The 24,744-nt window shown below is 39.8% G+C and overlaps 4 protein-coding genes across 18 annotated transcripts in view; 3 read left to right on the forward strand and 1 right to left on the reverse strand.

Annotated features, from left to right (window-relative positions):
- Positions 1-771: 771 nt before the first annotated feature.
- On the forward strand, positions 772-3,598 carry LOC120729709 (protein Hook homolog). Of its 2 annotated transcripts, XM_040025505.1 has the most exons (2): positions 772-2,178; positions 2,539-3,598. In XM_040025505.1, exons 1-2 carry the CDS (start codon positions 1,261-1,263, stop codon positions 3,298-3,300), a joined length of 1,680 nt encoding a protein of 559 aa, XP_039881439.1. In that variant the 5' UTR covers positions 772-1,260; the 3' UTR covers positions 3,301-3,598. The 2 variants fall into 2 exon arrangements, with proteins under 2 accessions (XP_039881439.1, XP_039881438.1); XM_040025504.1 differs by having other exon boundaries at positions 772-3,598.
- Positions 3,599-5,190: 1,592 nt separating this feature from the next.
- pdp2 (putative pyruvate dehydrogenase phosphatase isoenzyme 2) lies at positions 5,191-10,844 on the forward strand. Of its 3 annotated transcripts, none has more exons than XM_040025507.1 (9): positions 5,191-5,581; positions 5,978-6,111; positions 6,219-6,410; positions 6,938-7,057; positions 7,153-7,439; positions 8,424-8,529; positions 8,609-8,845; positions 8,941-9,240; positions 9,372-10,844. In XM_040025507.1, exons 2-9 carry the CDS (start codon positions 6,034-6,036, stop codon positions 9,645-9,647), a joined length of 1,596 nt encoding a protein of 531 aa, XP_039881441.1. In that variant the 5' UTR covers positions 5,191-5,581; positions 5,978-6,033; the 3' UTR covers positions 9,648-10,844. The 3 variants fall into 3 exon arrangements, with proteins under 3 accessions (XP_039881441.1, XP_039881440.1, XP_039881442.1); XM_040025506.1 differs by having other exon boundaries at positions 5,192-5,581; positions 5,982-6,111; XM_040025508.1 differs by lacking the exon at positions 5,191-5,581 and adding an exon at positions 5,597-5,756 and having other exon boundaries at positions 5,982-6,111.
- Positions 10,845-17,907: 7,063 nt separating this feature from the next.
- si:dkey-30c15.13 (uncharacterized protein LOC558731 homolog) lies at positions 17,908-20,050 on the forward strand. Its single transcript, XM_040025522.1, has 4 exons — positions 17,908-18,263; positions 18,400-18,561; positions 18,641-19,105; positions 19,246-20,050. The coding sequence occupies exons 2-3, from the start codon at positions 18,400-18,402 to the stop codon at positions 18,881-18,883; spliced, it is 405 nt and encodes a 134-aa protein (XP_039881456.1). The 5' UTR covers positions 17,908-18,263; the 3' UTR covers positions 18,884-19,105; positions 19,246-20,050.
- Positions 20,051-21,390: 1,340 nt separating this feature from the next.
- frmd4a (FERM domain containing 4A) overlaps positions 21,391-24,744 on the reverse strand; it is a 99,434-nt gene continuing 96,080 nt past the window's right edge. For 11 of the 12 annotated variants that reach the window (XM_040025517.1, XM_040025518.1, XM_040025516.1 and 8 more), the window contains one exon: positions 21,391-24,626. In XM_040025517.1, coding sequence (XP_039881451.1) covers positions 24,524-24,626 — 103 coding nt within the window. In that variant the 3' untranslated portion in view covers positions 21,391-24,523. The remainder of the gene's footprint in view (positions 24,627-24,744) is intronic. The other variant, XM_040025513.1, reaches the window with a different exon arrangement.

Consider the following 24,744-nt stretch of genomic DNA (forward strand, 5'->3'; position numbering starts at 1 on the left):
CGACACAGGAGAATCTTGGTCCTCAACGTGAAGAGCTTGATTCTCCTGTCTCAGAACCGCTAGTACTCATCATCAGCGGTGATGCAGTCAGCCTCTCTGACCAGATCATATAGACCAGGGGTAGGCAACTCCAGGCCTCGAGTGCTGGTGTCCTGCAGGTTTTAGATGTGTCCTTGAACCAACACAGCTGATTCAAATGGCTAAATTACCTCCTCAACATGTCTTGAAGTTCTCCAGGGGGCTGGTAATGAACTAATCATTTGATTCAGGTGTGTTGACCCAGGGTGAGATCTAAAACCTGCAGGACACCGGCCCTCGAGGCCTGGCGTTGCCCACCCCTGATATAGACAGTGCTTGAAGCAGTTATGACCTTCTTGCCATATTGGCAGAATAAATGACCTGGAAGCTGTTGCACTGTCTGCACCTGTAAACTCCAGGACACGTTTACAAACAATTTTCGTTGTTATTTGCGCTGCAGCTGCAGGTTAGGGTGGAGTTACTGTGTGTGTGTTTACAAGTAGTTTTAAACCTTGTGATCCACAAAACAGCATAACAGTAAAAGAAGAATTGACTGCGTTACAGTCAGTGCGGGAGCGGCGGCTTTGCTCGTGCGCGATTCATTTGCAGTTTGGACGCACGTGAACATCTCCTGCCCTGATAGCGGCTGGAGGAGGACTATCCTCCGCCTGTGAGCGCTTTGGCACGAGCGAGGTGCCCACGGCAGCACCCGCTGCTTGTTGAGAGCAACAAGCGCTTTCATGTCAAAAGTCGTCATAAATAAGCCTCCAATAACACCAGAAAAAGCCGCCAGATTTGTCGCTAGTCGCTTTTTAGAAAAAAAAAAACGACGCTAAGGGGGTTTGAAAACTCCCCAAATATAGCGACAAAATCGCTAAGTTGGCAACACTGTTTGGACTGTTTTCAGGGTATTTAAAAAAAATTCAAAACAAAACAAAACAAAACCGTGCATCACAATGGGTATTCTCTGAGCATGCGCAGAATTACGCACAGCTGTCATGTGATCCTGTGATCGAACAAAGGATCAAAGGCTCAAAGAGCGCTGACGTCAAATTCGCAGCCACAAAAGTCTATAAATACCCCCTCTTCACCTTTGCAAACACAGTTTTACTTGGAACATTTTCAGAAACAGCGAGTTGTGTTTAACAAACCAGAAACCTTTCAGAAAGGGACTGTTTTTAAACTTAAACAATTAAGCAAACATTTTTTCTTGTCGACACTTTGCATTAAGAGTTTAAAGAAATGTCAAACGAAGCATTTATGGAGCTTCAAATGAAAATTCAACAACTCCAGTTGGAGTTGAGCACCCTAAAGCTCGAAAATAATTATTATAAAGATCATTTCCATCAGTCAAGTGATGAGCTTAAACACATGAAGGCTCAGGCTAAACAAAATCAGACACAGGTGGAGTCTCTGGAGGCTAAACTCCAGGAACAGGAAAAGAATGTTCAGACAATGCACCATGACTTTTTGGAAAAGACGGAATCTCTCATTGAGCAGAACAGCAGCATTGCTGCTCAGTTGTCTCAGATTGAAAGTGAGAGAAACGAGCAAAAAAAAGAGAACGCAGATCTCAAGGACTCTTTAGAGAGACTTGAGCAGCAAGTGGGAGAAGCTCACCATATAACAATAAAAAAAGAAAAGATAATAGAAAAACAATATAGGGAAATACTTCGGAAGACAGAACTCACAGTTAAGCTGAAAAGAGAAATTTGTACTCTTCAGCGCCGGGTGAGACAGACACTGGATGAAAAGCAGTCACAGGTGGAATATCTGGAGGCTAAACTCCAGGAACAGAAAAAGAACGTTCAGACAATGCACCGTGACTTTTTGGAAAAGACGGAATCTCTCATTGAGCAGAACAGCAGCATTGCTGCTCAGTTGTCTCAGATTGAAAGTGAGAGAAACGAGGAGCTTTTTTTTCCTTTCTCAGAACCATCTCCTGACGTGGTGCCGACACAGGAGAATCTTGCTCCTGAACCCGAGGAGCTTGTTTCTCCTGCCTCAGAACCATCTCCTGACGTGGTCCCGACACAACTCCAACTCCAGTTGGAGTTGAGCACCCTAAAGCTCGAAAATAATTATTATAAAGATCATTTCCATCAGTCAAGAGATGAGCTTAAACACATGAAGGCTCAGGCTAAACAAAATCAGACACAGGTGGAGTCTCTGGAGGCTAAACTCCAGGAACAGGAAAAGAATGTTCAGACAATGCACCGTGACTTTTTGGAAAAGACGGAATCTCTCATTGAGCAGAACAGCAGCATTGCTGCTCAGTTGTCTCAGATTGAAAGTGAGAGAAACGAGCAAAAAAAAGAGAACGCAGATCTCAAGGACTCTTTAGAGAGACTTGAGCAGCAAGTGGGAGAAGCTCACCAGATAACAATAAAAAAAGAAAAGATAATAGAAAAACAATATAGGGAAATACTTCGGAAGACAGAACTCACAGTTAAGCTGAAAAGAGAAATTTGTACTCTTCAGCGCCGGGTGAGACAGACACTGGATGAAAAGCAGTCACAGGTGGAATCTCTGGAGGCTAAACTCCAGGAACAGGAAAAGAATGTTCAGACAATGCACCGTGACTTTTTGGAAAAGACGGAATCTCTCATTGAGCAGAACAGCAGCATTGCTGCTCAGTTGTCTCAGATTGAAAGTGAGAGAAACGAGGAGCTTTTTTTTCCTTTCTCAAAACCATCTCCTGACGTGATGCCGACACAGGAGAATCTTGCTTCTGAACCCGAGGAGCTTGTTTCTCCTGCCTCAGAACCATCTCCTGAGGTGCTGCCGACACAGGAGAATCTTGCTCCTGAACCCGAGGAGCTTGTTTCTCCTGCCTCAGAACCATCTCCTGACGTGGTCCCGACACAGGAGAATCTTGCTCCTGAACCCGAGGAGCTTGTTTCTCCTGCCTCAGAACCATCTCCTGACGTGGTCCCGACACAGGAGAATCTTGCTCCTGAACCCGAGGAGCTTGTTTCTCCAGTCTCAGAACCATCTCCTGATGTGGTGCTGACACAGGAGAATCTTGCTTCTGAACCCGAGGAGCTTGTTTCTCCAGTCTCAGAACCATCTCCTGATGTGGTGCCGACACAGGAGAATCTTGCTCCTGAACCCGAGGAGCTTGTTTCTCCAGTCTCAGAACCATCTCCTGATGTGGTGCCGACTAATAGTGGTTCATGGCGTCATGGTGCCAAACGCCTACTTAAAATAGGTTTAGGTGTTGTCGCAGTAGGCCTTATTATACCTGCAGCTTACTGGGGCTTTTCAAAGGTTAACAGTTAACAGTGATTGCCTATTTAACTCTGTCTGTGGCCTCCTTGAGCATGTTAGACAAGATGAGCAACATTTAGCTAACTTGTGCTCTCATTTTTCTTTTCTTTTGCCTCTCACCCCCCAACCAGTCGCGACAGATGGCTGCCCCTTCCTGAGCCTGGTTCTGTCAAAGGTTTCTTCCTGTTTAAAGGGAGTTTTTCCTTTCCACCGTGCCTAGTGCTTGCTCACAGGGGATCATTTGATTGTTGGGGTTTAATTTGTTAAAAAACATAACAAATTAGGTGAGGGGTTCACATAATAGAGAGCACAACAAAAACTACAAATTTTAAAAAAATTTGTTAGTTGCAAATCAAAATAAAGACAACAGTTTCTGAAAAACATCTCTTACGGCTCTGTTTATTTGCTTAAATGAACACTTGTATTTTTTGTCATAGAAGAATATACATTGTCTTAAGTATTTAATAATTTTAAATTTAGCCCTGCGCTGCATGAGATAAACACAGACGGCTGTCGGCCTGGCGAGGGAAAGTTCCTCTTCAACCTCCAAACTGAACCCTAGTTTGTTACTCGCAGCATCGCAAAATTAGACACAGCAATTTCTTAGAGTCTGGTTTAAGTCCTGAAATGACATCTCCTTACCTGTCACGGTTCTGGGTCAGTTTGACCCAGTATTTTGAGTTGTTATGTTTTGGTGTGTTTTTGCATTATGGATAGTTTTCTTATTCTCTTGTGGTGCTTTTGTTGGTTATGATGATGATGATTATTAATCTATGTTTTAGTTATTCTTGTTTAGGGATTAGTTCTTAGGTTTTGTGTTCTCATGTTTTTTGCTGGTTTAGTTCAGTGTCTAGTCTGTCTCTCTCTGTCCAGTCCGTGTCTTAGTTTAGTGTGTATTGTTTCCTGTTTTATTTTGAAGGATTGTGTCTTATGTCAGTGTGTCCAGCTTCGATCCCCTGACTCGTTAGCCCCAATCTCTCCCAGCTGTGTCTCCCTCCTGTTTTCCATTCCCCGATTACTTCCCTGTGTATATTAGCCCTGTGTTTGCCCTTGCTCAGTGCTGCATCGTACCATTGGATTATGCCTGTGTGTTTTATACTGTGTTCAGTATTTTTGTGTTCACTACCCTTGTTCAGTTCATGTTTTAATTTCTCTAGCAATAAAGCTGAGGTTTTGAGTTACAATTCTGTGTTTGAGTCCTGCATTTGGATCCTCATCTCCGCCTGCCCGCACACAGAGCCCTCTATTTAAAATCCAACTCTTACCTGAACTCTCCTGCCTTTCTGTCTCTCTCGCTGCCTTGTAATGATAACTTCTTAAAGATGATCAATATAATGTTCAAAGAAAAATGGTTGACAATATCCATTCAACGCCAAAAACCAACTGCAGCATAAACAAGGAGGTCACTGAGGGAAGTTGACTGAAATGGACAAAAAAGAAAGAAATTGCAAAATTTGATTGATTTGTAAATTTGTAGTTGAAACGGGTAGTTTGCCACTTGAGCCTAACGTTTAAATTATAATACAGTCTTGAGGAAAAAATATAAATAACTTTTTTCTTCTCTGGTTGAGCTCTGGTTGAAATTAAATTATTTTATTTATTCGTACAACATAGAGATGTTGTACGAATAAATAAAATAATTTAATTTTTCATTGTGAGCTGTATGTGAGGCGGCTGAACACAGGAAGGAGAAAAGGACTTATATCGATTGGTTAGGAATTGGTTACAACAAAGACTGTATCTTTAGGAAAAACAGGAATTGTGAGAAAGATAACACAACTTTTTGTTCTCCCAAATGCGTTGAAAGAGCCAAGAAGAAGTGGACAGAAAAATAGAAAAAGAAATTTAAAGATAAATGATTGTTTTTACATTAAAATCTATACCTCAAACAGTCACTATGAAAAATGTCTGAACCTTTTCGTCGAGATTATTTTATTGACGGCCTATAACACATACAAACAACAGAAACAGATCCAAAGTGCATAAGCAGACATACATTGCAGGTCTCGAAAGAAAACTCAGTTTCAAAATACATATAAAGCTGAAAAGTGTGTTTTGTTATAGTCACTAATTATTGTGGGAAGTAAAGATCACAATGATCGATTGTGTAATGGATCGACACCAAAAATTTGCAGTAGAGGTAAGAAAAGAGGAAGCATGCACCCCACTAAGCTCTACATCTACTACAGAGCTCGATAACTGCTACGTCAGACGTTTCAGCACGTGACCGTCCTGTTATGATTTTGAGTAGTGATTCAATGGACATCGATTCACTCGAAGTTTTACGAAGTTTGTACGTATTTGGTTGTTCAGTTGACTTGACATATATCTTAAGCCGCTGCATGTGTGGAAGTTTAGCTAGGTACAGGCTACTGGGTAACGCTAGTACGGTGTGGTTTTTAACCAAATGTTAGCGCAAGCTAGCCAGCTAGCAAGCTAACTTTACGTGTCATGTTGACAGCTCTGTGGTACGTGGCGGACTTGCACGTAATGTACCTAAATGTCAGAAGATGCCACTTGGGAGTGGCGTGTAACAAATGTATCATGTTGTTAATCTGAAACTGTTTGATCTATGGAGCATGTAAAATGCTACCAGCTTACGCTAGCCATTTAATTATCGCCAGGAACATCGTAGCATCACCATACACATAAGCAAATGTATAACATTTTTATTTTTTTCATCCTTGAGCTAGGCATAAAGGTGATTAGGCTGCAGCACAGCCTACCTAGAGTGTCGCAACAGCGATGTATGGACGTGTGTACGCCAGCATCCTGCAACGAGCGTCAAACTCACTCACGCTTTATTATGGTGCTCAATTCCAGGTTTGTCTGCTTTTATTTTATTCTTTCTTCTAAATCAAAGGCGGGTCTAGCAGAAAAGCTTTAGCAACCACTGCCCTAATGTATTTTTAATCCCCTTTCTTCCTCAGAATGCACACGCTGTAGCAATTTGCTGTTCTCAGTCTCACTTACCCCACTGCTACTTCTCATCCTGGGGTCCATCCAATGGTGATGAATCTGGGAATTTGTCTAAAAGCCAGCGACACCTCTCAACTCATCAGGATTTGGACTTTCAGCAGAGCAGAGTACAGATCAACAGTATTCTTAGATCCAATGAACAAGTAAGGGATGGCACACAGTCTTACCCAGCAGATACTTTAAACGTATTAATTAAATGAAAATACAACAAAGACAGAATATTGTGCTATTTTTTTTTTTACTAAATACCAGCGATATGCATCAAAAATATTGTGTTTACCATTATGCCTATCACCTCTTCTTTTAGCAAAACTCTGAAAGTGTTTGGGAACTGAGAAATTTACTCACATATTTTGACTGGGTAACAATCTTTAGCACTCAGACTATCATGAGCTGTCCATTGTACAATGTGCAGAAGAAGTATGCACTAAACACTAGTTTTTACTTTTTATTCATTTATTGCATTTTGTTGTCAGCAACCTGAATGCTTGCCTCAGTTGGGTTGAAAAGAGTTCAGTAATTTTCTTTGCCATTTTCTTTCAAAAACCTTTTTCAGTTTGAATGTGAATATTGACGAACTCTAGTTAAGTGTCTTCATTTTAAGTTCATATTTATTATGTAACTGTTTTGGTAAATAGCTAAAGTAACACAAACCATATCTCTGTTTCAGTCTGTGAGTGTCCCAGAGTTTGATGGCAGGGGACTAAGTGTTGTGAGGAAGTTTGAGAGCAACCAGCTAGCTGCTAACACTCCTAATGAGGACCGTCGCAGTGCAGCCACCTGCTTACAGGCATGCAGTTTTTTCCCCCTTGCTATAGTGAAATCTGTGTTTTTTTTCACTTGTTTCTTGTAAAATCAAATTTTATGTTTCTCTGTCTTCTCCAGTCAAAGGGCATGCTCTTTGGAGTGTTTGATGGCCACGGGGGTTGGGCGTGTGCTCAGGCCGTTAGTGAGCGGCTGCTGTACTATATAGCAGTTGCAATGATGCAAAGGCACAGCCTGGAAGAACTCGAAAAATGCATGGAGCACAGCAGACCTATTCCTCCCATCCTGCAGTGGTATAAACATCATACAGATTTTAATTATCGTGAATCTGCTTCCCTGTACATCGACAACCTCAGAGTCTTCTGGCAAGAATTACTGGACAGTGATGAACACGAGTCAGGCATGAGGTAAATGCAAATAAATCTTCTCTTCAGCAAAGACTGGGAGGAATTATTATTTAGCTTGTTTTATTGTTTCAAACCTAGTCCTTGATAGATGTAACAAATGGTGTAAAATTATACAAATGTCAACGCTTTGACCCAGCTTTTAAAGCATTATCCAGTTTTTGTGTGTGTGACTCAGAGGCTGTGGAGGGATGGATGCTGTGGTAGTGATAGAAGGTTTCAGTGGGGTTTAATAATACAGTTTAAAATAGGCTATATGCTTGTTAAAGGAAACAGGTGGGTGTGAAATAATACAAGCACAACAAGAAATAAAAAGTTTATTGATATGATGGCAACTAACCTAAGCTGCAAACATGTGTCTAGACGTATATGTATTTCCACACATTTGATAGATTTTTTAGTTTTGTCATTTTCCTCGATTACTTTTTAATTTTTATGCTATTTTTTGCTTTCAAACGGCCTTTAAAATGCATAACACAAAATGAAAGGAAACACATGAATTTTCTGCAGTGATTGGATTTGTTGGCTCTGTTATGCTTTGAAAGTTATTTTGCTGGCATGATTTGATTCCACGTCTGAGTGAACACCTTCACTGTAACATGAAACACTTTTATATATTTGTGAGTGGTCTCTTTTATGATGAGAGTGCACACATCTAAAGGGCAATAGGGGTCACACAATGGACTGATGAGTATGAAAAAGATCTAAATCATATTCTACTACTGAATACTAGTAGGAAATTTTAGACTGAGGTGACTGTAGTGCTCTTAAGTACCAACATCTAACCACTATATATGGAAAATATTTTTAAAGAATGACATCATCCCTGTAGTAGCCTTACAGAAAATTTAAAATCAATAACAGGACGCACTGAAGCCGTTTCAGCATCAAACACTTTACTAATACGTGTTGATTTATGTCTTAACTTGTCAGTTATCTGTGTATGCAGAATAGCACAAAACAAAAAGCCTGTTTTCTTTTTTTTAGTCCTCAGGATGCTCTGGATTATGCTTTCAAACGGCTTGATGCTGACATCTCTCTGGAGGCTCAAGTTCCTCTATCCAATGACCTAATGAGAAGTACAGCCATTCAGGTAATAAGATACAGCAGTCTTCGGTCTCTAGTGTGTTTTAAGTTCATACAAGGTTGATACACATGCATTATCTGTCCAGGTTGCATTTGCCGGGTGCACTGCTTGTGTGGCCCATGTTGGCATGGATGGCATCCACGTGGCGAACACAGGTGACTGTCGAGCAGTACTAGGGGTGCAAAATGAAGATGGCTCATGGAGCGCTTTACCCCTTTCTCGAGACCATAACTCACAGAACCAGGCTGAGGTGGAACGCATCAAAGCCCAACATCCACCTTCAGAGAGCGACACAGTGGTTACAGATGACAGGCTGCTAGGGGTGGGTTTTTGTCGCCACATGCAACAGATCACAAATTTGTTTGCCATTCGGTTTAGAGAATGAGTCATTGGTTCAATTCTTTATCTTTCTGTCAGGTCCTAATGCCACTCCGTGCGTTTGGTGATGTGAGATTTAAATGGAGCCATGAGCTGCAGCAAAGTATTTTAGCCAGCCTGGAATCTGGAGTAGACCTTGACTCTCTTAATCTGTATCAGTACACTCCGCCTAACTATCTAACACCGCCGTACCTGGACGTGTCACCTGAGATCACTTATCATAAACTGAGACCCCAGGACCGCTTCCTGATCCTCGGTACTGACGGCTTATGGGATGAACTAGGGAGTGAGGAGGCAGTACGGCTCATTGGAGAGCACCTGAGTGGAATTCACCTACAGGTTTGTATGGAGTAACTACTTCACAACATGTAACTTTTAGATACAGCACTTTATTTAGACTTTATCCTGCAATCTTGACCTGAAAAAACCAAAAAGGCTTCTAACTGACCTTTTTGTTCTTTTTCTTCCAGGCTCCAGTTTCTCAGTCTGAGAGAAAGCTGAAGTTGGGTCAGATGCATGAACTCTTGCTGAAACGCCAGGCCCGTGCCTCCCCGGCTCTAGATACAAACGCTGCCACACACCTCATCAGACATGCTCTCGGCACTGGGGACTATGGAGAACTATCCCAGGAGAGGCTGGCGTCAATGCTTGCTTTGCCGGAGGATCTAGCGCGAATGTACAGAGATGATATCACAGTTACTGTGGTGTATCTGAACTATGATCTGGCTAGATCTCACCACAACTAATGGACAGAGAGAAACAATTACGAGAATTGGGCTATTCAGATTAGGACTGTACCAGTGAGTATTAACGAGACCCTTGATCTTTAGAAGATGAACTATTGAGATCATATTAACTATACAGATATGATAATATAATAAATAGTCATGTAGTTTATTGTTTTATACACTTTTTATACAGTTTTGGTTACAAACAATGCCTATCTACACTCTTATAACTAGTGCAATTAATTTGTCTAAAAAAACAGAAAAATAATAAAGTCAACGATTCTTGGAGAATTGTACTGATAACATTTTTTTGTAAATATTCTGTATCTATGTTAATAATACAGTTTTATTGTGAATTCTTTTGGCCATGACAGTCAGTTAACATTTTCTAAAGGTTGTCACAGTTACAGCTTGCTATATAGACTGATTGATCTTAAAAGAAAATGACCGTTTTCAGTGTTTGCTTACAGTTAGCCTGAACAGACAAACGCAAAAATAATCATCAGTCTGGAACCGTTCAGTTTAGTTCACAACACATTGTGAACCGATGCAGGTCAAAATACCTCCGGATCAAACTGTAGAACTACAACGAAATGCAGCACAGTCCCGAGTGACCAAAAATATAAACACACTGCAGCTCGTACTTTTCCGCATATCTGACAATCAGTTGGCCCACACGTGCTAAGCCTGCTCAATGTCTTTGGAATAGAGGGTGGCCATCCATATGCTTTCTACAGAAACATCGGCACTCAAATTTGTCTGGTTCTTAGGAAAAGTTCAGTTACCAATTCATAGTTGCAGCATTTAATGGGTCACAAATACAGTTTTTGTTTGGAAAAAGTCCTTCAGTGTATTTTTGATGTGAAATAATGGTACTTCTCACTTCTATTGATTTTCTTATTGTGCTTTTGTTTTTCCATTTAGTCTTTTTTTTTTCCATGTCCCTGTTTGTGTAAGCTGTGAAGTATCTTTTAATGAAGTTTAAATGTTTATTGTAATCGTGTTTTTATGTTTCCATTCCATTTACTGTAAAATTAAACTAATATTACATTGAACAGATTTTATTTTTTTCTGTCAGAAACATTTGGATTAAAAGAAGTTACAAGGGGACATTTAAATATTGTAAAGCATAGTTTTAATGTCCTTTTGCCTAAACCTGGGAAAGTAGATAAGTGGGGTCAGGAGTTTTCAAAATAAACTCTGCTTGTCATGGGAGCCTGTCTCTTCTCAAACGTGTTTTCTAAACATGTGTGTGACATATTAGAGGAAAAAAGTTAGTCTGTAATCAGCCTGATGGTCGTACAAACATAAGTGAAGTTATTTTAATTGATGCTGCTAGTGGCTCACATTTTTCTGCTGGTCTCTCACTTACAATTGTAGAGAATATGAACAAATTCCACTTAAAAAAAAACAAAACAAAACCTCAAGCCTTTTTTGAAATGTGAAGTTGGAAACCCACATGTGTAAACACCCTCACCTGCAGGTCTGACGTATTCTTAATTCCAGTTTAGCTCCTTCCTGTGGAAATCAGCTACTCGCCGTGTGAAGAAAGTGAAACGCTAAACACAAATACTGTAGCCGGTGGCAGTTAAAGAAGGCAGTCACAGACAGTTGCTAGGAAAGTTACTGCACTGATGGAGGACGTTTAAAGAGGAAAAACACTAAAAGACCCGTTAGTAAACATAAGTAAACTTGGCAATCAGACATTGGACTGTAGGGCTTCTATACTTGAAATCATGGGGGACACCAGGGTCTTGTGGGTGCTCTTTTTGCTGTATCAAATCCACGTGAGTGTTTTTTGTTTCTCTCTCTGCTTTTCGAGATGTCTCAAATCACCTCATTGCCCTTAACACTTAGGTTTTTATTTATATTTGTATAATATGTGCATCTTTATATACAAACTTTTCGCTTTTAAAATTTCTTAGTTTTTTGCATATTTGTCAAACCTACATGTTTCACATCACTGAACAAAATAGCGTTTTGTCTTTCCTTAGATATATTTGTTTAATATTTACATTTGTTTGATGTTCTGAAACATTTAACTGAGACAAATATGAAAAAAAAGACATCAGAAAGAGGGTAAATACTTTTTTGCAGGACTGTTTATTTAGTAGCAGTTGGTACTCCTCCAAACATGCCTTGAACGAATCTACCAGTCGGAGTCAACCATGATCACTAATGAGAAGTTAACAGGCCTTGGCTTAGTCAAATTAAAGCTATTGTAGAACATTCAGCACCACATAAACGGTTGAATGGTGAGGGAAACTGCCAAGAAGGTGTTTGGTATTGCATTTAGCCAGAGGAAGGAAGATGAGGAAATACGGGGAAGTATCAAAAAGAGATAAACTGGAAAACAAAAAAAGTAGACATGACTACTCGGAGGCTAGGAGTACAACAAAAAGCAAAGTAAAAGGCTTACAGTGAACTGTATGTGAACCTGGACACTAGAGAAGGAGAAAAAGACCATGGAGCTAGTTACGGTGATTAAGGACGGGGATAAAAATATGCTAACAGGTAAAGAGAAGAGAGAAAGTAGAAGGAGTGGTTAGCTGAGCTCATAAATAAAGAACACCAGAGTGAGGAGGGTGGATGGGGGACAGTTAGTGAGTTAGGAAGTGCAGAGGATTAGTAAGGAGGAAGTTAGGGCAACTATGAAGAGAATGAAAATTGGACAGGCAGTTGGTCCTGTGGAAGTATGGAGAGGGCAGTGGACTTTTTAACCCGATTGTTTAACACAAATCTCAGAGAGTGAGAGGATGTTTAATGGAAAAGAAGTGTATTGGTACAGATTTATAAGAACAAAGGGAAACGGGCAGAGCTGCAGTTACTAGAGAGCTGATGAGATATGGGAAAGAGCTTTTGAAGTTAGGTTCACAAGAGAGGTAACAATCAGTGAGGAGCAGCAAGAGCGCTACAGCTGGAATGTGCTGATGACGAAGTATAGAGGAGGTCACAAAGAGTCGCACTGTGTCTATGTGGATCTAGAGAAAATATGTAACAGGATGCCAAACAGAGGAACTGTGGTATTGTATGAGGGAGTCAGAAGTGGCAGAGAAGTATGTGAGGGTGGTGCAGAACGACAACTGGAGATACAGATTCAAGGTGGGGGTGGGATTTATCAGGGCTCAACTCTGAGCCCGTTCACAGTAGTGATGGACAAGCTGACAGATGAAGTCAGTTTAACAGTTAAGGCAGAAGTGTTCATGGGATACAGTGTTTGTGGAGAGCGCTGTGATTTGTAATGAGAGTGGGGAGCAGGTAGGAGAGAGCCTGGAGAGGTGGAGGCATGCTCTGAAGAGAAGATGAATGAAAGTCAGGAGAAACAGGATGTGTTTGTTTTATATTATAACTTACATTGTTTTCAGATTGTAGTTTGTTTTTTAACACTTCACTATGACACATTTACACGTATATTGTAAGCTTAGCATTACTAGGATAATGTCTATTGTTGCTTCCTCAGTGCTTGGCATTTCAAGCTGCTCCTGCAGGGATCCAACCACAGTGCCTGAAAAACAGAAAAAGCTGCCCAAATAAAGTCTCCAAGAACGTAGGTCTTGAGGTAATTTTAGAATTATTTGCATCGTCACATTTCATTGATTAAATACTATATCTGGTGCGACATGATGTCCTGATTCAAAAGGTCTTACACCCTCCCCCTGCAGCTTCCCATTGTGGAGTTTCCATTTGTGTCTGGCAGCTTGAAACGGATGAAGAGGGAGTGGGTTATTCCACCAATTAGCTTTTCAGAAAATGTCAGGGGTCCTTACCCCAAAAATCTGGTGAAGGTAACTGCTGCCATGCAACCCTAATCCCACAGAAGTTGGATGCTGCGTAAAATGTAAATGCAATGATTTTCAAATCTCATAAACATGTATTTTATTTACAATAGAACATAGAAACATATCAAATATCAATCACGATCATTTTACAATTGATGACAGGAAGACAAATTTGGGAAATGCTCTTGTTACCACTGCATATCACCTTCGCTTGTTTTAACAACAATTCTTAGAACTTAGGAAACCAGCTTCAGTACTTTTGGGAGAGGAATGGGCCAAAAGCTTTCAGTTAGTGAAACATCTGGATTGCAAGAAGGCTAGTTCAGTCGACTATGAAGTCATGCTGTTGTAACAGCTCCAGCATGCAGTGTCACATTGTCCTGCTTTTCTGGAGGTGCTAGCTGTATTTCTGGATCATGTTCACATATATGGAGTGCCAGGACTGCCATAATGCATTAATTAAATACACCATTAAATAATTAATTAAATGTGTCAATAATTAATTAAAATGTGAAATACATAAATAATTAATTAAATGTGTCAATAATTAATTAATTAAATGTGTCAATAATTAATTAAAATGTGAAATACATAAATAATTAATTAAATGTGTCAATAATTAATTAATTACATGTGTCATAACTATTTATTTAATTAAGTAATTCCAATTTTAATTAATTATTGCCACATTTAATTAATTATTTAATATGGCTTCTTTTTTGCATGATAGAGCTTTAACCTGCATTTATCTGTGTTCACAGACAGTGATTTCTTTGCCCATGCAGTAATTTCAATGACAGAATCATGTCTATTTTTAATGCAGTCCTGCCTGAGGGCCTGAAGACAAGTGCATCCCATGTTGATTTTCAGCCTTGTCCTTTGGATGCAGGGATAAGGAACAAATTTGTAAATTTGTAAAATGGCTTTATTAGATTTTCAAATCATTGGATTTGGTTTATTTTTTTACATTTCATGCAGTGTCTTCACTCTTTTGGAATTGGGGTTATATAAACCAAGTGATATTGTGTTGTATTCACCTCTGCTCAAATGACATTTTTATTTTTTGGGATTAGCTGAAGTCCAACAAAGAAAAAAAGGTGGCCATAACTTACAAGATCACTGGACCAGGAGCAGATCAGCCCCCTGAGGGTGTTTTTACTGTTGATCGGCGATCGGGGATTTTGTATGTGCATATGCCGTTGGACAGGGAAAAAATACTCACAAGAGAGACTCACATGAGAGGATAAAACACACCTTTTGACTATGCTCAGTTTTGCAGTTTTTAATAGATGTAAACAGGTTAAAGCAAACATAATTCTGGTGGTTAGGAGAATGGTTTGCTAATGATTGAGAGAAAAGCAAATGGGAGATAGAGCTTAGAAAGTATTGAGTGATTGGATCACTTGCAGAGTTGGACGGCTGATTGAGGAATCCTGGTGGGCAGAAGGAGAATAAGCAGACCAGGAATGAGAGATTCTGTGTTGGTGATGCAACACTGGATAATGTATTACTAATGAAACTAACGAATAAAATAGAAGACTTAGGGGGAAATACTGATGATGTAATAAAATTGCAGTATCACTGCCTGAGAAAGTTGATGCCACAGTCACGCTAAAGTAGGGGGTATATTTTTCTGAGGCTTTTTCTACGGTGGCCCTGAAAGGTCAAACGCACTACAAATGCAATCCTTCACATGTTTTGGTTTCTGCCACTTCCTCGGTGCTTCACTCACATTAATGTCTCCTTCAAAAACACTTCCCTTGTTTTTTGGTGAGATTTGTTTTATTCAACTTCCTTCGTGTTTTGTGTGTTGCAGCATTTTTATATGTGCTGGTGTGTTTGACCTATCAGGGCCACCGTACTTCCCTGTTTTGTACCTAGTTTATATTACATATGTTCATCTTGTGTTATAGGTCTATGACCTGAGCCAGCTCCACAGAGGGCTTGATAACCGTCCTGAAGTCTTCTGCACTGATGTTCTTCCTGCTGCACAGAGCTGCCCAAACTACCGCCTATACAAATACAAGCCAATGAGGACATTGGCAAATTCATTGAAGAAGTGAGTAATGTAACAATTTTGTATCATCTTTTAGTGCATTTAATAGCAAACCTTTGGTATATATGTATAGATTTACAGTTTCTATGACTGTAATATTTTCAGAGTCTTATATGTGCCTGTGGCTGTCCCCTCTTAGAATACATGTGCTGCAGACAGTGAACCCACAGCTCCTCCTTATGACTCTCTCCTGGTGTTTGACCGTGAAGGTAATGGCTCTGAGGCAGATTCACTCAGTTCGATGAAATGGTTGAGCATTAATAAAAGGTGGCGATAAAGAGCCGAAGCTTCTCTGAGGGGAAGTCTACTGGAAATTTCATTTGCAAACAGCACCTCCTGGAGGATTAAATGAGGAATTGCTGTTGTCCTGTTGTCCTGATCAAGTGTGATACATTTTTATTTTTTTATTAGGGTTTCTAAGCTAATTAATATAATGATTAATTTACTTTTATGGTCTCATGTACTGGATTTATATATGTAATATTTTTCTATAATATGTATCTATGCATGATCGCTATATTGTTTGACACAGAATATAAGATTTAGGTTTTTTTCTTGTAATAAAAAGAGACTTTTTTTGACTATTTTCTATCCAGTCATTGTCTTTCTATGCATGTACTTTATTTATGTGGAGTTATTTTAGGATATTTATATGTTTGTGTTTGAATGAAAAGAAAAATCTTTGTATCTTTTGTTATTTGTAATGGCTCAATGATTGTTGGTAACCGTGTCCATTATGTTCAGCCGGGACTTTTTTGAGGGTCATGCACACATGCGTAGCTATACTCCAGTGACCATAGATGACTGTATTCTAGGGGCCAAAGCAGGCAACACTAAAGGAAATTTGAAACTGCTAGCTAAGGATAAATGTAGATTTCACATTGGCAGTAATAGCACAAATTATTTGTTTGATTAAAAAAATATGTTCCCACAGATGTGTCATTAGGTAAAGAATCTCTTATAACTTCTTTACTTAGACACTTCCTCTCTGATTGATCTTTGATTTAACTTCTGTATTTTCAGTATTTTCCTCTAAACCATCATCATTATTACTTCAATTTGAACTATGATTAATCTATATTTATTAACACTCTATGTAACATATCTGCCTTATTATCCTAACAGACCACTTCACTCGCAGGCTGTAGGCTTCCTTGTGGTTCTTAGAGTTTTCAAAAGTAGTCTGGGAGGGAGTAAAATTGGAGGCGGAGCCTACAGCTTTCTGGCCCCTTTATTCCCAGTTTGGATTTGGGAGACAGACAGACTCTCTACTTTTAAGATTAGGCTTAGAACTTTCCTTTTTGACAAAGCTTATAGTGAGAGCTGGATCAGATGACCCTGAACCATCCATCTCTTGGTTATTTTGCAATAGGTTTCGGCTGCTGGGGGACATCACATTAAGCTCTGAGCATTTCTTTTCACTCCCTTTGTGTTTATACACCACTATGCATTCAATCATTAAAAATGATTAAACTAAGGCTCTTTGTCTCATACAGTGTCTTTTGTCTCGCCTCTCTGTTCCCTCTTCTCTTTGCCCTAAACTTTGAATTGAACACCAAGACTTTATGAGATAATTATTTTCTCATTCTTATCTGATATGGGATTCTAGCTGCTCATCAATTTTGGGTCTCATTTGTTGTATTTTTCATTTCATGATGTGCCAAATGTTTTCAACTGGTGAAAGGTCTAGACTGCAGCCAGGCCAGTTCAACAGCCAGACTTGCTATGCTGTCGTAATAGATAGAGCAGTATGCGCTCTAGCTGAATTATGCAAGGCGATCCCTGAAAAAGGATCATTTGTAACGGTCTGAAACATGTATATACCTTGATGGTGCCTCTCTAGATGCGCAAGCTGCCAAATTCACTGTCACTAATGCATCTCCATACCATTAGAAATGCAAGCTTTTGAGCTGAGCTCTCAAAAAGTTGGACGCTTCCTCTCCTCTTTAGTTAGGAGGATGTTTGGTTTTCAAAAAGAATTTCAATTTTTGATTTGCTCAGTTCTCCCACTTTGCCTCAGTCCATTTTAAATGGCCTTTGACCCAGAGAAGATGGCGGTGCTTTAGGATCATCATCACGTATGGCTTCTGTGAATGATCGAGCTTTAACCTGCGCTTGTGAATGGCACTCTGAATTGTTTTCAGCCTTTAACCTCAAGCACAGAGATTGTAATGTAGATGGTGAGATATTCAAAGTGTTGAGGAATATTATTCTGAAATTGTTCCACAATTTCTAGATGCAGGGTCTGTCCATCTTTACTTTAACTGATTAATACCAGTTCCTTTTTTTTCAGTGTCTTGCTATCAAATTAAAAATTAGATATTTTTTCATGAAATAGTAAAATGTCTCAGCAGTAACATTTGATTTTTTACTATTTTCTATTGTGAATAAAATGTGGGTTTCACAAATCACTGCATTCTGGGTTTTTATTTTTTAATTTTGATTTTATACAGCATCCTGATGTTTTTGGAGCTGGGGTTGTGTTTCTAAGTATTCTTCTTGTATCTAAAATGAACCAAGTCCTCTGATCTTACAGAAAGCCCTGCCTTCAAGCTGATAAGCACTTTACTCATGGCTAACACGCTCTCTGAATCACTTCCTCAGCAGTGAACTTTAACCGTTCATTATCATCCAACTCAAGTGAACTTTGACCAAACAAGTTTACTGTGTGGTACAAGAAGTAACTTTGTAGCCATGAGAAAAGCTGTTCAACGTCTGTTATTCTGGTTGGATGGATATTTTCTGTTTATATAAAAGCCCGTGGATGAATAAACAAGGGCTTTACAACATCTGGGCAAGGTAAGAGGTCACAGACTGAAGTTAAATGCAAAATCTGAATCTGAAGGCGTTCATATCAACCATGATTTGTTTGGCAAAATATCAAATGATTTGTGCAGCATTTAACATCCATACAAATTAACTTTTTCCCTGACAGATGAGGCAGAACATGTTTGAGGAGGGACTGTACCAAGTATTTTTTAAGGATACACCCTCACCATCCCCACAAACTGAGGTCACCAATAACGGAGAGCTAAGCAATGCCAGGATTCATCGTTGGTTCGGGGCTGTGGTTAATACTAGACTTTTAGTCAGTGGGGTAAGAAGCTCGCCCAAACTATTGATTAACATCCTGAAGCTTTGAACCTGCCCATCTTTTATTCTTTATTCCCCCTCAGGTGATTCAAATCCTCAGTGCCTTAGTTTGCATACTAACCACAATCACTCACGCATGTGTGAGCTACAGCTGTGCTGTCTCCATGACAACACCAGCATGGTCAAGCATATTTGTGAGTCCACATCTGCTTCAGCTGACATGCACACAGTATAAAATTTCTGTTTTAAAAGAGAGAAAGCCAAATAGGAGGTTGTACCTGTTTTTTGTTGTTCCAGTATGTGGCTGCTGGGTGTCTTGCAATTGAGGTTCAAAGAAAAGCGAATAAACTGAAGGTAAAAAGTTTGGTAAATTCTTATGTGGCTTCTTTTTTTACTTATGTTATGATCAGCCTGACTTAGTTTATCTTAACAACAAACAGATCATCGCTCTGATGGGTGTGAATGTCTTTAGTCTCGTGTTTGGATTCTCAGCTTTGCTGGCCAACGGTATCAGAGCTGCACAAGCCGTCACACTCACTTACCAACAGGTAATTCTGCATTCCAGTAACTAGGTTTGAATCTTTCTTTATAATAAAGAGGTCCTGTAAGGAATCTCTTTTGGGGTTTGTGTTCAGCATACACAGAAAACCTTACAATCGTTCTTTTCTTCCTGCCTTCTTCTCACTAGCGTGCTGGTTCTTATGTTGCAAGGGCGAGCACCATAGTGTTCACCGTACATTGCTTCCTGGCATCACTCTACATACTTTTCCTGTCCTGGAGGGGTCTGCGCCGCTACAGTTCTCCCCATTTTCAGGTTTACAGTCGCGTCTCACAGGTAAATATTGGATGATAGGGTAAAATAAAAAACCTGAGACTGGGAGAAAATCCTAATCAATGCTGTGACTTCTGGTTTAAAGGAATACAGGAATGCAGTTTAATTCTGTTAGCTTTTTTTTAGGGCATGATGATGTATATTGAATTATTTAGTTTGCATTGATTTGTTAATCACTGCTATCTTAGTGTTTCATCTGGATGCTTTTCTTGGCAGGATCCAGATGAAACCAATGGGCCTCTCCTGGAACAAGTGGAATTTAATATGTGAAAGATCTGAAATCTCATTGTTTGCAAGCATAGTTACTGTCATTAAATTGTTTGTTTGATCTGAATATAGTAATGTTGTAAATCTGTTAAAGGCAGTAACCTATCCTCCAGACAACCATTCACCCTCACACTCACACCTCAGAACAGTTTCTACAAACATCAGTTAATCTAACATGCACGTGTTTGGACGGTGAGAGGAAGCTGGATTACCTGGAGACAGCTGACATAGACACAGGCCTCCACAGAGACTTCAGACTGGCTGGTGGAGTCAAACCCAGGGCCCTCTTATTGTCAAAAAATTGACGGTGGAAATTGCTGTCATATATAAATATGTCAATAAAATTTGGTCTTTTTTATTTTATTTTTTGTAATTCAAAGGCTATAATGGTTAAAACTGCTGCCATGGTTTTCTTTCTTCATTTACTTCGATGTTATTCTGCAGAGGGCACTAGAGGGCGATGCTGCCACAGATTTTTCACATCGTAAACCAGTGTGATATTTTACTCCATTGCAGTAGTTGAGCGTAAACCTGGATAATGAATTTCATTTTATTATTTAAGGGTTTTTTTTCTTTTTTTTCAGCACTCAGGACCTTCAGGGCTGAGAAGCTGAGAGTGATCTAATGAATATGCATCTTCTTCAGTTGTGATCTATCCGTCGCTGACTGTAAATAAATGTTCCTGTTGAAAAAGCTTGCAAGAATCTGTTATCTTTCCCCCCCTCCCTCTGGATATTTTTTCATGAATGTCAGTGGGATTTTAAGCATCTTACTTGAACCCTAACCCTCGTCACAAACTCAACATACAGTCAAAAACTGCACATCACAGACATATGTGCATGAGTAATAGTTCTTATATTTATGTATTGTGTAGTAGAGGGTGTGGTGTGTTCGAGTATTTCAGTGATGGAGGATTTAATTAGGAATTTAAACGAAGGTCATACACCACTCCTGCAGCAAGAACTCTCTCTCTCTCTCTCTCTCTCACACACACACACACACACACACACACATACAGACACACAAACATGCACAAACAGACGTATGAGTGGAAAAAAATCCAAGTGCAGTTACTTTCTCACGGCAGTTCGGGCTAACAGCTTCCAGCTGTTGCCTGGCTGGGAGAACTGCTATGGGAACACACCGAGTACAAAGACCAACGTGGGATTAATTAGTAAATGGACACAGAAGTGGTACAAACCAAAGCAGGATGATAAAGCTGGGTGTCCTGGCAGAAACTGACACTGTGCTCATGTTAGCAGAAACCACATATCATCACAAAGGATCACAACTACCGTTTGTGAGTTTTGGGCCTGAGTGCTAGCCTTAAAATAGTAGAGCACACGATAAGTTAAACACACATTTCAGCAGAATTTACTTAAAGGAGGATTTTGTTTTTCAGTGGATATCAGCAAATTAAAAAAGGTGAAGCCGGGCTGTTTAACCACGTTTTCTGATGAGTAATATCTTTTCTGTTTGGAGTGTATCTTCCCTTCTGACTCCACAGGAAATCCTCTCAAAGGTGCAGAAGGGAGGGAAGTAAATTAAGCTCGGATGTTAGGAGAGTGAGTGTGTCCGGAGGAGAGGAAACAGTGACCACATGTTGGGATTCCCTTTGATAAGTCTGGCCGACACTATGACCTTTCAGCTGGATGGCCTCAAGGTATCTGATCTTGAACCACTTTGGAGAAAGGGAACGGAAGAAGTGAAAAAAGAAACGACAGACCACTTATCTTGAGAACATTCATCAATAATTTATTTTCTTACTCTCAAGAACCACCACAGCTTCTCGTCTTGAAAATTTCATCATCAATTTTGAACAACACAGTTTTGAAAAATGCAAAGTTACTATACAAATTCTTAATAGAAAAAAGAATAAATTAAGTGTGGAATTAAGTGTTTTTTTTAATCAATTCCACATTTGTTTTCCTACAACACCTTTAATGTACTGTTTCAGCTGAAGAGAACTGATAAAATTGAGTTACATGCTCTATTGTCTGGTAGAGGAAGTGCTTCTACTATTAAACTGTTTGTTAAAATAAGCTTCATTTTGCACATCTGGTATTGAATCTATTGATAACAATGAAGAGATGTCTAGATCCTACGTGACAAAGCAGTAAGTGGTCATTTTGTAGCACCTGAAAGGGTTGTTACAATGTCCGAAACTTAAAAAACACAAAAAAACAATACTGGTTCATTTAAAGTGGAACATTGTTAAAACAAAGGATGTGAATGTTAAAAACCCCACAAAATCTAATAGTGCCCCATCAGTACATACAGGAAAAGACTTGATAAAATAGTTAGTTCATTTCTTCTCTTGGGAGTATTACAAAAAGCTCATACATTAGTATGGAGCACAGGAAATATGTTGTTTGGAAATATGAAGGGAAGGGATGTCACACGTCTTCACAATGAGCTCAGAGGTCAGAGATTACAACAAGGTCAAAATGGTACTTTTTTTTGGTGCGGGATGACACCACGGAGTAAAACGTGCTAATGGTAACACGAAGGAGCTGGGCGCTGTCTTTGGGGTCTTCCTTTCTCAGAGGATCTTCACGGCATGCGTGGGATTTTTTGTCTAGCACAGAAATGTTTCGGAGGGAAAAGCAAGATCAAACTCAAATACACTCGAGTAAAGAAGTCATATTAGGCGGTAACCAGTGATCACTGGTTCCAACTCTGCTTAACGACTTATTCAATTTGGCCAAACTTGGCAGGAACAACTGTCCAAGAACTAGCCATGCAGGAGGTCGGGCGAAACCTTCTTAGTAAAATATTGTTTGCCCCAAATTGTTGTAATTTGGGGCAAATTACAACAACTCACAGCAGTCTATAAAGGAAATACAAATGAAAGACGTACCGTTCCTCTCATACCAAGAAGCACAATACACCTTTTATCCAGTCTGAATGGTGCTATAGGATCTATCACTGAGATTCACAACGTGTTTTAGAGCAAAATAACACTTGGTTAATTTAGATTTTGAGGAATAAGGAAACAGTGGTGAGCATTAATTTGCAATGGAAACATTTGTCAAAGGAAGAGAAGGAAAATGGCTAAAAACAACCAAAATTCCCTTTATTGTTATTTATTTTTTATTTTTTTACAAAACTAGATGTGCTTTTCTAACCCTGTTCTGAATATTTGATTGATTAGGACGTGTGAGAAAAATAATTCTCTCCATTTGAGCGGATTAAAGTATTTTTGTGTTGGCTTTAGTGTTTCTTCCCTGACAGCAGGGGTTTTTAATTATCTGATGCCTGAAACACAGAGAGGATTGCCCTTTAACACCTTGTGGTTACACTGATATGAGAATACACTTACTGTAGGTCCAGCCCTCAAAGACACTGTTAATGTTGTGCTTTCAGACTTAATGGTGTTAAAATACATTTCACTTAATACCAAATAAACCCTCGTTGGATGTCATCCGTCCGCTGTGCCTCACTGTAATTTCATAGAATGGCTTTCTGCTGTGGGGAAGTAAAGGGGCTGTGTGGTTTGTAATGATTTCAGTAGTAAATTACAGTATTAATGTAAAGCACCAACATATTTGAAACAGATAAAGTAAGATGAGTAAACACAGTGCCATAAAGGGATACTCAGCATGGTGAGAGCTGGTGTAGAGCCAAGATCAAAGGTTAAACAATTCTCACTGAGCCAATGCAATATTAAAATAGAAGTAATGCCAAGACATGTCAGACATTTTTTCTTTCTTTCAGGGTTTAATATGAAACAGTGCGCAAAGGCCAGACCAACAAACTTCAGACAAAATTTTAAAAAGTGCTGTAATGACTGAACAGCACCCATAAATGACCTTTTCTTCCAAGCCTCCTCTACTCCCTGGCTCATACACCATGTGATCAAACATGCTGCTGCGGACAGAGAAATCCTCTGAAGATCACAGATATTAAAATAAACACGAAGGATGAAGTCAGTGAAGAAGGCAAAAGAGTAACGCCAAACAACCACAAATCCAAATTCCCCCTATCATGATCCTTGAATTCACTCCGCCGATTCAAACCAGTCCAAAGACTTCTACGAGGGTTGTTATTGCTATAGTCCTTATTAATATCCAGACAGTCTCTCAGAAACCATGCTGATATTGTCACTTTGAGTACAGTTTTCACTTTTTTTCTTTGTGCCTGCCCAAGAACTCTGGTGTGACTGGTCGATTCAGAAACTGTCTGTGGTTGTGGGTAAAAGAGAGAACTCCTGAATGTTTCAGTCATCTTTTCTTTTTATAAATACGCTGGAAGAAATAAAGAAAAAGAAAGACAAACAAGTGTTAATGGGAATGAAATGCAACACAGTTCGTTTGGGCCTGGAAATGGGTTTTAAACTGGTGGCTCAAATCCAGCAGGTATCCTCTGACTGGGAGGCAGTGCACTGGAATAAGTCTGGGGACCAAAGATGAATATGAAAGAGATCCTGGAATGGCCTGTGTTGTTTCTGCTGAGTTTTGACTTGCATGTGGGACGTTTTGCTGTGCTCTCTCTTCCCATCGCTCGCTTCCCGTTGCCCTGTTATTTGTGTGCTGCAGTAGGTGAGTAAAGAAAGGGCTCTGTGGTGCTGTAGGGTGACAGTTCAACAGCTGAGGTGGCATTTCTCAGTCCGTCCTGTGAAATCTGCCCTTAAAGAGCCCAGCGAGTAGTCCCTGTCCTGCTGAACTGCAATAGACAGGTCATAATAAAGAGGTGGTGAGATGTTAGGAGGAGGGAGGCTCACGTCCAGCCCGTCAAGTCTGCTCAGGGCAGGGTTTCTGCAGGGCTTTGAGGATGAGGTTGTCAGTTGTTGATGGATAATTGTGGGGGACAATGGAGAGGCAGTAGGAGAGGGCAATGGGACTCTTCTAGGCCCCATAGGAAGGTCTCAGACCAGCGTTCCAGGTTTGGCCTTGTCTTGTCCGTACCACTGGACATCTGCCAGCTCTGAACACAGAGGGCTGCTGAGAAAACAGCTGTCACTCAAAGTCCTGCAGAGGAAGAAAGACCAGAATCAGAACAGATGCAGGGCAGCTTTTTTGTCTTTGTCTGCTGTTTGTGAGCTTTTTTGTTGTTGTTCAATCTGTGATGGTGCACGGTTAAGTGTTG

The sequence above is a fragment of the Simochromis diagramma genome, unplaced genomic scaffold (assembly GCF_900408965.1).
Source record: "Simochromis diagramma unplaced genomic scaffold, fSimDia1.1 OVJJ01000293.1, whole genome shotgun sequence".
NCBI lineage: Eukaryota > Metazoa > Chordata > Actinopteri > Cichliformes > Cichlidae > Simochromis > Simochromis diagramma.

Excerpts from the sequence above, each read along its gene's own strand:
- LOC120729709 (XM_040025504.1), top strand. The coding sequence starts at position 1,261 with ATGTCAAACGAAGCATTTATGGAGCTTCAAATGAAAATTCAACAACTC.
- pdp2 (XM_040025507.1), top strand. The coding sequence starts at position 6,034 with ATGTATGGACGTGTGTACGCCAGCATCCTGCAACGAGCGTCAAACTCA. Across the intron at positions 6,112-6,218 it reads ATTATGGTGCTCAATTCCAG|AATGCACACGCTGTAGCAAT; the intron begins GTTTGTCTGCTT and ends TTTCTTCCTCAG. Across the intron at positions 7,440-8,423 it reads GAACACGAGTCAGGCATGAG|TCCTCAGGATGCTCTGGATT; the intron begins GTAAATGCAAAT and ends TCTTTTTTTTAG.
- si:dkey-30c15.13 (XM_040025522.1), top strand. The coding sequence starts at position 18,400 with ATGAGGCAGAACATGTTTGAGGAGGGACTGTACCAAGTATTTTTTAAG. Across the intron at positions 18,562-18,640 it reads CTAGACTTTTAGTCAGTGGG|GTGATTCAAATCCTCAGTGC; the intron begins GTAAGAAGCTCG and ends ATTCCCCCTCAG.